The sequence below is a fragment of the Petaurus breviceps genome, unplaced genomic scaffold (assembly GCF_028583685.1).
Source record: "Petaurus breviceps papuanus isolate PSGF00001 unplaced genomic scaffold, PetGlider_PUasm1.0 209, whole genome shotgun sequence".
Taxonomy (NCBI): Eukaryota; Metazoa; Chordata; class Mammalia; order Diprotodontia; family Petauridae; genus Petaurus; species Petaurus breviceps.
The window spans coordinates 1,080,838-1,095,552 of NW_027185854.1; the positions used below are offsets into that span (position 1 = coordinate 1,080,838).

General features: G+C 34.6%; 1 protein-coding gene across 1 annotated transcript in view; it reads left to right on the forward strand.

Annotated features, from left to right (window-relative positions):
- The window catches only part of LOC138165483 (probable ATP-dependent DNA helicase HFM1), a 126,503-nt gene that overhangs the window by 30,171 nt on the left and 81,617 nt on the right, over window positions 1-14,715 (forward strand). The window contains exons 6-16 of the mRNA XM_069093853.1: window positions 6,058-6,128; window positions 6,415-6,547; window positions 7,055-7,206; window positions 7,828-7,905; window positions 8,127-8,285; window positions 8,624-8,824; window positions 8,911-8,999; window positions 9,358-9,401; window positions 11,769-11,870; window positions 13,089-13,234; window positions 13,954-14,048. Coding sequence (XP_068949954.1) covers window positions 6,058-6,128; window positions 6,415-6,547; window positions 7,055-7,206; window positions 7,828-7,905; window positions 8,127-8,285; window positions 8,624-8,824; window positions 8,911-8,999; window positions 9,358-9,401; window positions 11,769-11,870; window positions 13,089-13,234; window positions 13,954-14,048 — 1,270 coding nt within the window. The remainder of the gene's footprint in view (window positions 1-6,057; window positions 6,129-6,414; window positions 6,548-7,054; window positions 7,207-7,827; window positions 7,906-8,126; window positions 8,286-8,623; window positions 8,825-8,910; window positions 9,000-9,357; window positions 9,402-11,768; window positions 11,871-13,088; window positions 13,235-13,953; window positions 14,049-14,715) is intronic.

The window sequence follows — 14,715 nt, forward strand, 5'->3', positions numbered from 1 at the left end:
CAGGGGAAAATATAGTCATTCAGTGGAATAGAGGACTTTCAAGCATTCTTGCTGAAAAAACCAGAGCTGAACAGAAAATGTGACATTCAGATACAAGAAGAAGAGATGCATGAGAAAGTAAACAGGGAAAAGAAATCATGAGGAACTTATCAAAGTTGAACTATTAACATTCCTACATGGAAAAACAATAATGGTAACTGATGAAAGTTTTCTCAGTAGTTGAAGGGAATAGAAATATATATATATATGAGGGTATATGGGCATATGAATACATATGTGAATGTGTGTATATATGTTTACAGATATACATAGATAGAGGGCACAGGACCAATTTAACAGGAAGGGATGATACTTAAAAGGTGAAATTAAGAGGTGAGAGAGGAATATAATGAGAGGAGATGGGGAGAGACAGAATGGGGTAAACTGTCTCATACAGAAGAGGCAAGGGAAAACGGTTACAATGGAGGGGAAGAATAGGAAGGCAAAAGGGAATGGGTCAACCTTATTCCCATTGAATTTAGCTCAGGGAAGGAATAAATAGGGTATCTCACCTTCCAGGAGAGTAGGGGGGGGAAGGGAGGAGAGTGGGGATGATGGAAGGGAGGGCAGGCAGGCTGGGGGGGAGGGAAGTTGGAAGCACCCACTTTTGAAAAAGGATGGGATCAAAGTAGAGAATAGAACAAGTGGGAGATGAGATAGGAGGGAGGGAAATATAGTCAGTCTTTTACAATATATCTACTATGTTATTGTTTTGCATTAGCCACACATGTACATCCTATACTGAACTGCTTATCTTCCCAGTAAGGGTGGGAGACAAGGGAGGAAGGGAATGAATCTTGAATTCAAAGTTTTAAAATCAAATATTCAAATATACATACTATTATTAATACTATTTTACATGTAATTGGGAAATAAGATATACAGGCACTGGGGCATAGAGATCCACTGGAAAAGTTGAGAGGGGTATGGGAGAAAATATGGGAGAGAGCAGATTGAAGGAGGGGATATCCTGTGGGACTGCTGTTTTGGGGTGGTGGGTAGGGGAAAAATGGGGAGAAAATTTGTAACTCAAAATCTGGCAGAAATGAATGATGTAAATCAGAAGTTAATAAAGCATTTGAAAAAAAATTAGGAATGGACCAAATAGAAGTAATAATTCCATGGGACAACAAGAAATATTAATATTAAGGCAGGGATTACTAGATGGTGCAGTGGATAGAACACTGGCCCTGGAATCAGGAGGACCTAAACACAAATCTGTCCTCAGACATTTACTAGCCATGTGACCTGGGCAGATCATTAACTTTGACTGCTTCCCTACCTCCTCCCAAAAGAAAAAGAAATATTAAAAGAAAGTCAAAAGACTGAAAAAATAGGGAAAGAAATATAAAGTATCTCACCAAAAATGACTGACCTGGAAAACAGATTGTGGAGAGGTAATTTAAGAATCACTGAACTATTTGAAAGCTATAACCCTTTAAAAAAGAGCCTAGATATATTTCAAGAAAACTGCCCTTATCTCTTAGAACCAGAGGGTTCTGAAATGACCTTCTGAAAGCAACCCTAAAATGAAAACTAGGAACATTATAGCCCCAAGCCAGAGTTTCTAGGTTAAAGAAAAAATACTGCTAGCAGCCAGAACTGCAGAATTTAAGTATCTAGGAGCCACAGTCAGGATCACCCTTTGATTTGGGGTATGCCCATCACCTGGGAAATGGCTGAAAAAGTTGTGGTATTTGGTAGTCATGGAATACTACTGTATACTACTATATATCACAGCCAGCACTTTAAAGGAGCAGATAACTTGAAATAAAATATTCCGGAAGGCAAAGGATATAGGATTACAATCAAGAATAACTTTCCCAGAAAAAAAATGAGTATAATGCTACAGGGGGAAAAAATGGATCTTTAATGATACAGAGGACTTCTAACCATTCATGACGAGAAGACCAGAGGTAAACATGAGCAAACAATGGTAAAGGACAATAATGATGAACAGGCCATGGTCTAACTTGGGGAGAATCTTACCTTAATCAGGTATCACAGAGGACGTCTCATTAGAAGGCTGGCGAGTAGTTCTAGTCTATCTTGATGATCTTAGAAGATCAATGGAAAGGGCCCTTTGGGGCCATTAAGAGGAAAAGGAGAGAAAGATTAGGGAAAATTATCTCTTGTAGTTGGGAGTGGGAATGTAGATGTCTATACAAACATGGAGGAAGGGATGGGAAAGTGACAGACAGCTGAGCTTCATTCTCTTCTAAACTGTTCAAAGGAAGGAAAAATATATATTATATATGTATGTATATATATATATATACACACACATACATATATATTTAATTGGATACAGAAATACATTTCACTCAGTAGGAAAATAAGGAGAAAGTAGTAAGGAGGATTAGAGAAAGGATAGAATAAGGGAAGGATTAGTCTTAAACAAAACAAAGGATGTACAAAAATATTCATAGCTTTTTTTGCAGTGGCAATGAATTAGAAAATGGGGGAGAGGGTCCCCTTCAGTCGGAGAATAGTTAAACAAGTTAAAGTATACAAATGTGATGGAATACTATTGTGCTGTAAGAAATGATAAAAGGGATGGTTTCAAAGAAACCTGGTAAGACCTGTATGAACAGGGGCCGCCAGGTGGTGCAGTGAGTAAGAGCGTCGGCCCTGGCGTCAGGAGACCCCGGATCGGTTCCAGCCTCAGATATTCTGTACCCACACAAAAATAACTGGCTGTGTAACCTTGAGCAAGTTACTTAACCCCAATTGCTTTAAAAAAAAATTTCTTGAAAAGTGACCCTATTCATAAGCACAATGTATAACTGATGCCTAAAATCTATCAAAAGATCTACAGAAGGTAGAAAACCAAGTATTCATTGGTACATATATCCCTTCTCACTAGCCATTTAAATTAGATTGGGACATTGGATTTAGATTAACAACTAACTTAAACACACAGTTTCATTATCTTTATGATAGTAAAGAAATTTTTTCCTTCAAGTTTTTCATTATAAAGACAGGTAACAATTTGAAGAGAATAATTTTCAAGAAAATATTTTGTGATATATTTTCTTGGTGAAACAAATTCTCTTATTAAGATCTTGTTATTTAAAACACAGCTACCCACATCTGTATAGACTGATTTATTCCCTAATAGAAAGTTCATTTGTTGTCAAAGCCACTGGACTTCTATACTTTATTACTTCCAAGTGTATATTTAAAGTGGAAAGATAGAAAGGGTTTTATATAATTTGAGATTTTGTTGAGTACTTGAGCCAGAAATCATCTTAAGAACCTTTTTGAATATTTTAATATATCTGAATGCTCCCCACAATGTTAGATTTTTCAGAGTGGCCCTGCCACAATACTCTTGTCATTTTCAGTTCTGTGGAAGTTTCTTTTTCCCATGATATAACATATAATTGCAGTGACACCGCTGAGAGTTTGTTGAACCAAAGCAAAAATGTGGTGTCAAGTGGTGATAGTGATAATAAATGATGTTAGCAGTCAAGTTCTCTGTTGAGCTAGGAAGACTGATTCTTCATCTAGTCTGAAGCAAACATTAGTTTTCCTGAATGTAAATTGATATGGAACTGCCTAACGAGAGAAAAACCAGCATGATGTCCACACTTGTGACCTTGTTATAAATAAATATTTCATATGAAAAGAGACATTTTGAGGGAAAAAAATTAGATTCTTTCAAAAGGTGCTGTATTGACAGACACAAAATTAAATTTCCACATTTGTACAAATACTTTTACTGTCTGCACCATAACAGTTTAAACAAATTTGGCAGAAATGTGGTTAATTTGCTAAATACATACATGAAACAGCATAATTGAACCGCCAGGTAGATTTTTTGGCTGCCTAGATTGCTAATATACTTGTATAATTAGCTAGCTACTGTAATCTCTTTAACAAATTGGTACCAGGGTTAGGTTATCAGCCCAATTTCCAAAATAAAAGAGAAGTTTCTGGTTAATCAGGTAAACCAAACAAGAAAACAGGTCAGTCAGTCAGTGAACATTTAAGTGCCTCCTGTGTGCTAACCTCTGAGGATTTTAAAGAGGAGCAAAGGACAGTCCTTGCTTTCAGGTTCATGGGCTGATGTCTGTACAATATGCATATAACCATAGACAAACAAGTTAAATATAGCATAAAATGGAAAAAATCAAGAGGGAATTGAGCCTCATCTTCACCTTTGCCATTTTCTGCCTTTTTGCTGCTGTTTAATCTTCCAGAGACCATCCCTGGGGGTAGTTAAGCCACTCAGCTCTGCACTCCCTGGCATCAGGTATCCCACAGTAGTTTCTCCTAACACCCTTAACCTTTCTAATTTTGCTCTGAGAACTATGGTAAAATCAATACTAGTGTTGACTTCTGAAAAGGGCACGTCAACAAGTTGCATTGTTGTTCCACTCCCTATCCCTGTGATTTCTCAGAATTCTTACCTCACTACCACTTCCCATTTTTACTATTTCCCCAATATTCAAATGAGGGCAGGGACTGTCTTCACTTTGGTATTTGTATTCACAGTGTTTAGCATAGTACTTGGCAGGTAGAAAGTACTTATTACAACAATGCAGAACCTAGTCTATCCTTGACATGTTTGTCTCTACAGGGATTCCACCCAATGTGCTGGGAGCTCTTTTCTGGTTATTTTAAAATTGTGGCATAACCTTGGAGAACTTGAGCTGTTTATCCTTCAATTTTACTGTATGACCGGCCCACCTTTTTTGGTGATATTTCTTGATCACATTCTTTATGCCACTCCTCCTTTGGTCATATGTTACAGCCTACTCATGCTCACCATGTACCTCTCCATTGCCCTTTGAAGTTAATTCTGTGGAAATTGTAGTATTCTGTGACTCTCAGCCATATAACACCACTAAAAGAATATTGATGTTAAAAAGGTGAACCTTTATTTAAGGAGTTGACTGAGCATCCTTAAAAGCATTGCATAATTTCCTAAAGACAATCCAGCCTTCTTTCCTCCACTTGTTCAATTCTGGACCAAGCTCATTGTCCATTGCCAAGAAAAATATACTAATGGACTAAGCTTTTTATTTGTATTCCTTACCCTCTTGGTTTTTCCAGTCTAGATAGTTAGGCAAAACTCCTCTGAATGATTATGGATATCATTTAGAAGTGTCTGCACTGCTCTGGGACTTGAAATAAATATTGTCAACATCCATAGACAATCTTTCTTCTATTTAGACTGTCTTTAGGACATCCTCTTCAACAAATGGCAAATATCTTTGGGGAGTTTATTGTTTCACTTAATGATCAGAAGGTCATTGAACAAAGTTATCTCTGTTAATGACTGTCTTCACAAATCATTGGGAAGAACTTATTTCTTTCTCATCTCTTTATCAAGGATGCTTTTGATGCCTAGGTAGATAATTCTCATAAGATGAGAATTAAAATCATATTTTTCTCCTTTGGGAAACTTTTACTCCCACTCTTTCAGGTGAAACTGATCTTGTCATCTTTACGTTTCTCATAGAACTTTGCCTGGACCTTTCCTTTGTATTTGCTTCCCTATCATTTATGTCATCATTTGTGTACATTTCTTTTGTGTTCTTAGATTGCAGGCTTTTTTTTTTTTCTTTTTGGAGGGGGGAAGGCAGGGCAATTGGGGGTAAGTGACTTGCCCAAGGTCATACGTCTAGTAAGTGTTAAGTATCCAAGATCAAATTTGAACTCGGGTCCTTCTGACTCCAGGCTGGTTCTCTATTCACTGTGCCACCTACCTGCCCTGATTGCAAGCTTTTTTAAGAGCAAAAATCTGTTGTATTCTTCTTTCTTTTTCCAGTACCCAGCATAGTACCTTGAATGGAGTAATTACTCAGTAGATACTTGTTGAATAAAAGAATGAATTTTATGACAATTAGAACTATCCAGGAAATGGACAATCTTAGTGAGGTAGATGTTCAAGCCAACACTACTAACTACATGTAAGGGATTTTTTTAGATGTATCTGGAATGCATTGTATTAGGCACCTTCCCACTCTAAGTTTCTGTGACTCATTAACTCCTTGATATTATCTTAAGCTGCACAATTCAGAAGCATTTTCAAAGAATTTCCGTATTTCAACTATATACAATCTAAAGCTTTGGATGATGTAAGTATGAGATTTTTAATTCAGTGATTATTGATTTGTATTTAATAAATTTTTTATATTATACTTGGGGCTAGGCAAATGGTTTCTGTTCCTTTTTCCATATCTTTTTATATATAGAAAATGCTAATAATGTTATATATTTTGTCTCATGCAAGTTCTCAGTTTTAATATTTTAAAAGATTTGTAATTTATTTTTTGCAGCATTTCTACATTATTTTCATTAAAATTGATACTGTATTTTTGAAGCCCTAATATATTTTTTTAAATGTTTGAAATGTGTCTCTAGCTTCTTTATACAGATAGGAATTTTGTAGTTTCTGCTCCAACTGGTTCTGGGAAAACAGTAATATTTGAACTTGCTATAACAAGATTATTAATGGAAGTTCCACTACCCTGGTTGAATATTAAAATTGTTTACAGTAAGTATGTTGTCTCTTGTATAAACTAACCATTAACTAATAGCAATAAAATATAAGTGAAGTAAAAATTGTATTTTTAGCATGTAATAATACCATTTTGTTTTTCCTTCATAAAATATCCAAGAATATACCATGTTATCCTCTGTATGCTATTAACTGTTTTCCATCTTTATAGAAGTAGGAAATGAACAAACCAAGTTCCTTTCCATTCTTTTCTAATAGTATTTGAATTGATTGTGACTTTAGTTTCAATATAAACTTTTCAGGGTTATAAATTGAAAAAGAAACCAAGACAATTTGTTTGAGAACTGGAACTTGATGATTTTTAAAAGGAGATCCAAAATGAACATAGAAAATGAACGTATAATTTTGCTTCATTCATCGGGAACCTAAGCAGCCTTACATTTTTAGATGTATATTTTCAATCACAGTTTAGCCATCATTTTTAGCATACTCAAGAAGTGTGCATTAAGTCTTAAAATGAAGAATTCTTTATTACTTTCACAGTGGCACCAATAAAAGCTTTGTGTAGTCAGCGCTTTGATGACTGGGAAAAAAAATTTGGACCCATAGGATTGATTTGTAAAGAGCTCACTGGAGATACAGCCATGGACGATCTGTTTGAGATTCAGCGTGCCCATATTATTGTGACAACCCCAGTAGGTATTCATTAGGGTTTATATATCATTTGGTCTGTTAGACAAATGGATTTTAATTTACTTTGTAAAGAATGACTCATAGAAAAAAGTACGTAGTTGTTATCTAGCAGTACACTAAATTGACACAAACTTAGTATCAGAAATGTTTAGCGTAGCCTAAAAAATAAATACCACAGAAAGTTACCTACAGTAACTATAACTTTTAAAAATAGCCAAAATCTCTTAGGTGACAAGCCTAATAGATTTAATAAATTTCCCTCTCTGTTATGTTTTCTTTATGTAGATTTGTGTTTGTTAATATAGCTATTATGATCTTTTTAGTTTGAACTAGCCTTGACATCATAGAAAAATTTGGTATAGTTCAGGATTAAAGGTACTGAAAAGGTGGGGCACTGAAAATTTTATGAGTAAACTAAAAAAAAGTGGTAAGGTATAGGTTGTTTTGCAAGACTAATTTAAACTACTTAAATCATGATTTGTCTTTTAAGCATACTTTTAGGATCAGATATACACCATTAACTAGCTTTGAAGCATTTTGTCTCACAAAATCCTGTGATGTCTTTGTAATTTATTATGTTTATTATAATTGCTATATTAGTATATTTCAAATATTTTTTCTAGGAAAAATGGGATAGCATGACTAGGAAATGGAGAGACAACTCTTTGGTCCAGTTGGTACGACTCTTCCTCATTGATGAGGTACAGAACTCATCATTCACTTCTAGAATGAGGCAAAAGGAGGATCCTAACAGGAAGGGAAGAATCAGATATTGTCAGCTGTAGCATTTGTGTCCACAAGTGGCAGTGATGCACATTTACTCAAGGATAAGCCATTAACAACTTCATGGATTTAAATTGTGATACTATGTGAAACTAAAAAATTTTGCAAATCGTTCATCATACCTCACTTTCTTGGTTAGGTACATGTTGTCAAAGATGAAAATCGTGGTCCCACTCTTGAAGTTGTGGTCAGTCGAATGAAAACTATATCATCTTTATCTCGAATCTCAGAAAATTCCAGTGCTACTATTCTGGTGAGATTTGTGGCTGTGTCTGCAACAATTCCAAATGCAGAAGATGTAAGTAAGGATTTTAATAATTTCTTTTTATAATTTAGTAGTTATAAAATAATACTAGTGAACTATTATATGCTATGTACACTGCATAATTTAAAAATCAGTTATTTTGGAGAATGAAAATTCTGAACTTAAGTTTTGTTATCTGTAAAATGGGGAGAACTGTATACAAAGTACCTACCTCAAAGATGGTTATTTAAGGTACTTGATAAACTTTTTTTTTTAACTAGACCTGTGACTTCATTATAATCTGAGTTTCTGGGAGGCACTGAGAGGATAAGTGACTTACCTAGGGTCACAGTGACTACTACGATATTCTGATTTATTTTTGTTATTTGTAGGTTGCTGAATGGCTTTCAGATGGCAAGAGGCCTGCTAAGTGCTTGAAAATAGATGAGAATCACAGACCAGTGAAACTCCACAAAGTCGTCCTTGGATTTCCATGGAGTAGTAACCAAACTGAGTTTAAGTTTGATTTATCTCTCAATTACAAAGTTGCAAGTGTCATACAGACTTACTCCAATCAGAAACCAACTCTTGTGGTATGAAGTCATTTGTTGTTTACTTTTTAGTGGATTTCTGTCCTTCACCACGATTAATGTCAAAATTATGATTAATTCATTTGCAGTTTTGTGCCACAAGGAAAGGAGTGCAGCAAGCAGCTTCAGTTCTCTCAAAAAATGCTAAATTTGTCATGACAGTGGAACAGAAACAAAGGTATTCTTTTCATTTAAATGCTAAAAATAGTCTGTGGCATGAATTGACAAGTTTTTTTAATCATTGGGACTTCCCCTTCAGAATGCACCTACTTTCTGAGTTGGATGATGCTGCCTTTACATGAAATATTATTCTCTATTTTTAAATATAGTTTTTATTCATTATTTAGGCAAATGATTTGATATATGTCTGTCAGATTACAAGATAACTCATAAAAATTATTTTATAATATATATTATATAATAATATATAATAAAATACAATACATAACATAATGTAACATTATATGGCATATGTTATATATAATATGATATAATACAAATAATATTATAATTTGATGGTATCTTTTCTTATGTAGGTTACAAAACTATGCACATTCCATAAGAGATTCCAAACTGAGAGGTAAGTCTAAAATTCACAGAATTGCAGTCTCAGAGTGGGATCCCTCCCTAGTCTCATCCATACTTGAACAGATAATATGGTTATCTCTTTTTTGCTTGAAGATCTTTAATGAAGGAAATCCCACTATCTCCCAAAGCTTTCTGTTACACTTTTGGAAAACTCTAATTCTTAGGAAGTTTTTTTTTTTTTATATCAACACTAAATCTGCCTCTCTACAATTTTGTAGAAGGACCAGGGCAAAGAGGAGAACAGGATTATTGTAATTCTGCTGATAATTATGAGACTTTTTTTTAAGGCAGTTTAAACTCTCATTAACTTCTTTAGGTATTGTTGCATGTTGGTGACAGTGAGCTTGCATTTAGCTCTTTAAGGCAAATTGCTCTCTGGTTGTGTCTTCCCCATCTTGTATATGTGAAGATGATTTTTTGAACCCACAGATAAGACTTTGCATTTATTTCTATCAAGTTTCATCTTATTAGCTTGGCTCCACATTTTAGCCTCCCAAGATCTTTTTGGGTCATAACTATTGTTAGTGATACATTATAGCTTTGTGTAATATACGGATTTGATATGCGTGCCTTTTATGCATTTATCTAAGTCATTAATACGAATGTTAAGCAACTCAGATCGAAGCATATATCTTTAAGGCATTCCTCTAGAGATCTCCTTCCAAATCAGAATCAAACATTAATGACCAAACATTTCCTTTTTCCTGCTGGGCATTTTCACTTGTTGTCCTTTATTCCTAAAATTCTTACCTTCTTCATCTCACCTTCCTGTATTCCCTGACTTCCTTAAAGTCCCAGCTAAAATTCCACCTTTTATAGGAAGCCTTTCCCAATCTCCATCAGTAGTAGTGCTTTTCCTCTGTTGATTATCTCCAAGTTATCCTGTGTATATCATGTTTGTACATAGTTGTTTGCATGTTGTCTGTCCCATTATAGTCTGAGCCCCTGGACAGAACAGACCGTCATTTACCTTTCTTTGTACCCCTAGCTATTAGCATGGTGCCTGACACATAATAGGCATTTAATAAATGTCTATTGACTTACTGACAGTTAGGATGCTTTTGTATGAATACCTGCAAGAGGTGACGAGGGTTTGAATTACAATCATGGCTAAGTGAGTGGAGAAAAAGATGACAGATAAGAGAGATGTTGTGAAAGAAGAATCAATAAGATTTGACAGCTGCTTTTATTTGGGGTGCAATAGGTGAGGGGTAGAGGGAGGTTGAGATTGAAGGATGATTCCAAACATGGCTTTTTGTTCTTAACATTCATCACCAGTTCAGCTTATTCTGAGCTCAAACTCAGAATATTCTGACAGGACTAAGCTATCCTGTTGTATTCAGCCCCCATTACTTACTCTTGCTTCCATTTTCTGTAAGTTTTTTAGAAATTTATTCAGTGATTATTTCTCTCTATATCTGTGTTCATCTCTTTATTAGACAACTCCCATCTGTCTTCGTCTTTGGAACTGATATCTTCTGTCTTCAAAATTTCATCTTTAAGAACTTCATTTACTTCATAGGCTATTTTTTTATTATAGGATATGAGATCATGGGATCTACCTAGCTTTCCTCTGAAGACTTTAAAAACTTCTTTCCCCAAATCTATTGTGCTTGTCATTCATCTGACTTTTTTCCTCCCATGTTAAAAATTCTAAGTTTGCTGCAAGGTTCCCTTCATTTCTTCTTTAGCAACCCATTCTTCTTTGTTGATAAGGATCAGACTGGAATAGACATTCTCCTTGTTGGTGCTTTTACCTTTCAAATTATGAAATTGTCGTTAAAATAAAACAAGGAATTATTAGTTGTTCCTCTTTGGAGGGCAAGAGAACTCTAGCAGATATCTGGATAATTGCATTCCTCTACAACTACCAGGCTTAGGATCCGTTTCTCAAATTCCTCATCTGTGTTTTCTTTCTGTGCAGTAAATCTTTGTGCTCCAGAGACAGTATTGCTTCTGTTGGCATTTATTCAGATGTGTCCTACTGTGCTTCTCCCTTCAGATTTCTGAATTTTCTCACATGAGTCTATCTTCTTAATTTTCATAGTCCTTCTGTTTCTCTTGTTATCTGTTCTATTCCATTTGAACCAGCTTTGTCCTTTCACTGACTTTTTCCAGTTATGGGGTCCCATTCTACCAAGTCTTTGTGTAACTTTTTGAGTTAAAATTATTTCCTTGACTTAAGACCCACCATGCTTGTTATCCATACTTTGTACTTAGGCTAAAGATTTTATTGCTGATGCTTTATCTTCATTTATTGCTGAGTTCATTTAGAGAGAATTTTTCAGATGTGAGATAAAATAATTAATTTCTTATTGAGATGCAGGAGTAATCAGCAGATCAAATATTTTATTCGTAGATCTCTTGACATGTGGTGTTGGTTACCATCATGCTGGTATGGAGCTATCAGACAGAAAAATTGTTGAGAGAGCATTTACAGCTGGAGACTTACCAGCTCTTTGTAAGTAAACATTATTGTAGTTGTGAGAAGATGTTTGAGAAGATCCTGTTTGAAAAAGGGAAGCTATGGTCCTGTTAGTCTCTGCTTGGTTCTGCTTTTGTGAAGGAATCCTCAACAATTCATGTATATTTAAATGTTTACACATACAAACTGTCAACATATAGCAGGGTTTAGGATGTTTGCCACCCTCGTTTTAGGTTACACCTAATACTGCCACTTGACTCCTTCCTGTATTTAATCTTATACTGAGCCCTAAGCAATGCAGGGCTGTGTTTGGATTTTTTTTTATTAAACAGTAAAATTACAACCTATTTTTCTTAATTAGTTAGTTTGAGCTCCCACTACAATTTACAAATGTTATTTATTTAATAAACGGGAAATCTTTTTTCAGTATAAGTTACTTGTCCCTTAACCTCTTAGAATTAAATAAATGTTAAAATTAATGAATGGATAACTTAGTGAAATTAGTAATAAGATAAACACATACTTAATTACTTGCAGTATTTTAACTGTAGGATCACTGTGGTATCACCTCAAACTCTTAACTATAATGACAAATGACTTGTTTTCACTTCTGCAAATGCAATTCTGCTATTCAGTTCACTTCAGATACCAAATAACATTTTCAAGAGTCTTTTTGTTTTTTCTCAAGATGAATTAAATTAAATTTCTGAGGAAATAAGTTATTTTAGTCCTTTTTTTCCTTTGGTCTTCTCTAGCTGTCACAAGTAACAATCTTTCTAGAATATGTCTGTAAAATGCAGGTTTCTCAGATTCTTCATAAAATTCTTTTATGGTATTTCTTCATAAAATAACAGTTAAGACAGTTCTAACAAGAAAGAAATTTCCCATTATCTTTTTTCTCCCTTTTTTCTTTGTGGCTTCCATATAGATACTCATATATCAAAATTAAATCCATGTATACTTTCTTTGACTCCATTAGGGAGAAACACCTCCTAGAATGACAATTGTGACTGTAGCTCTCACTGTCACCCAAAACTGCTCCTCTCAACATTACCTTTGACCCTTAGGGATACAGTGATAGCATATGTAATTTCTTTTACAGCTTAGTGAAACATGTTATAGCATCCTGTAATGAGAACTTGAAAAGTAACCATCTTAATAGAAAACTGATCTGTGCAATTTAAAAAATTTGAAATGCCTACCTAAAATGCAGATTACAGAGTTATGAAATTATCATACCTTAATTTGATGCAGTTACTACCAGTACCTTAGCAATGGGAGTAAATTTGCCGGCCCATCTAGTAGTTATAAAATCTACAATGCACTATGCTGGAGGAATGTTTGAAGAATACAGTGAAACAGATATTCTGCAAATGATTGGTAGGGCTGGCCGTCCTCAAGTAAGTGATTCTGTTTTATTTATTTACACTATTTTAAAGAAGATTTAGTTGCACTTATTTTTCAGTGTACAAAAGATTTAAAAGATTAAATTAGGCTTTTAGGTCATTCATATGGTATTTGTCAAGTTATTATTTGGTAAATTTAATTGAGCAAGTATGGATTAAGGCCAGATTGAAAAAAATTTTTTAAAAACTGCTTTCAACCTACTTGTTCCCGAATTTACCTGCTTGTTCCCTAAAAAACATATAACTCTCGGTTCTCTCTTTCTTTATTCCTTTATCTAAATTGATGGATAGTGGCAACAGTAAGAGATTCCCAAGGCATAGTGGGAAATAAAAATAGGCCTTTTAGCATTATAGGGGGGGAAAAGGCTTTGTTTTATGGGGAATTATTGCAGTGTTTATCTGCTGCTTTTCATTGAAGCTCAACATTTGAAGTGAACAGTTACACTGAAATTTACAAGTTGTATGTAGTTACCTATACACAAATGTATTTTGATCATTGTCACCTTCCATACAAAGAGCTCACAGCCTTTGTACCAAGGTACAAGAGTTTCAGATGATGGACTGTACATAAAGGTGTTTGCTAGGAGCTCTTGATCCCTTATCCAGGACACAGGACTAACTGAAAGTAAGATCAGATTGTTTTTGGAATTCTATTGTATTATCCTGGAGGGTTAATATAAGGATTTTCTGCTGCATCTCTGGGTCTTTTGTAGTTCGACACAACGGCCACTGCAGTTATCATGACTAGGTTAAGTACAAGGGAGAAGTATGTGCAGATGCTAACTGGCACCGAAACCATAGAGAGCAGGTATGGCAGAGACAAAAGGACTTTCCAGAGATAGTCACATTGGAAGTTGCTTGCTTTCTTCTCATGTGTTCAAATATAACTGTTTTGAAAAAAGAAATTTGTCAAGTTTTTGAGAATTAACTAAGTTTATTTTACATTATAGAAAGACAAGAGGTTTTGGCAATTCTTTAGGGAATTTGATAGTTCCCTATTTAATTTAATTGAATACTTAACAACCAGATAGAAAATCCATGTGTTCTCCTGGGAATTTGGTTATGAGTACAGGCCAATAATTTCATTGAGGTGTATTTTTCCCCTATTCTTCAGCTGCACCTCATAGGATATCACAGACATAGCCACTTAAAGAAAAAAATTTATTTTCTTCAATTCTCTACATATTATGTAAGATTTTTAAAAATTATATAATATTTGTGACTTTCTAGCAAAAGATCTGGTGCAGATCCAAGGTTTTTTGTTTGTTTGTTTCTCTTTATTACTGCCCTGGATTTTTCTCTTATAACAATATACCTTCTAGTCTATGTAGGACACCAGAATCCGCCAATTATTGAAGTTGAGTGGACTCTTCATTCTTAATAATTAATTTTGGCCTTTTATTATGAATTTTCATTGAAGTGACAATAATGAGTACATTGTAATTTCTAACATTAAAGATAGGAATTTTGTCTCT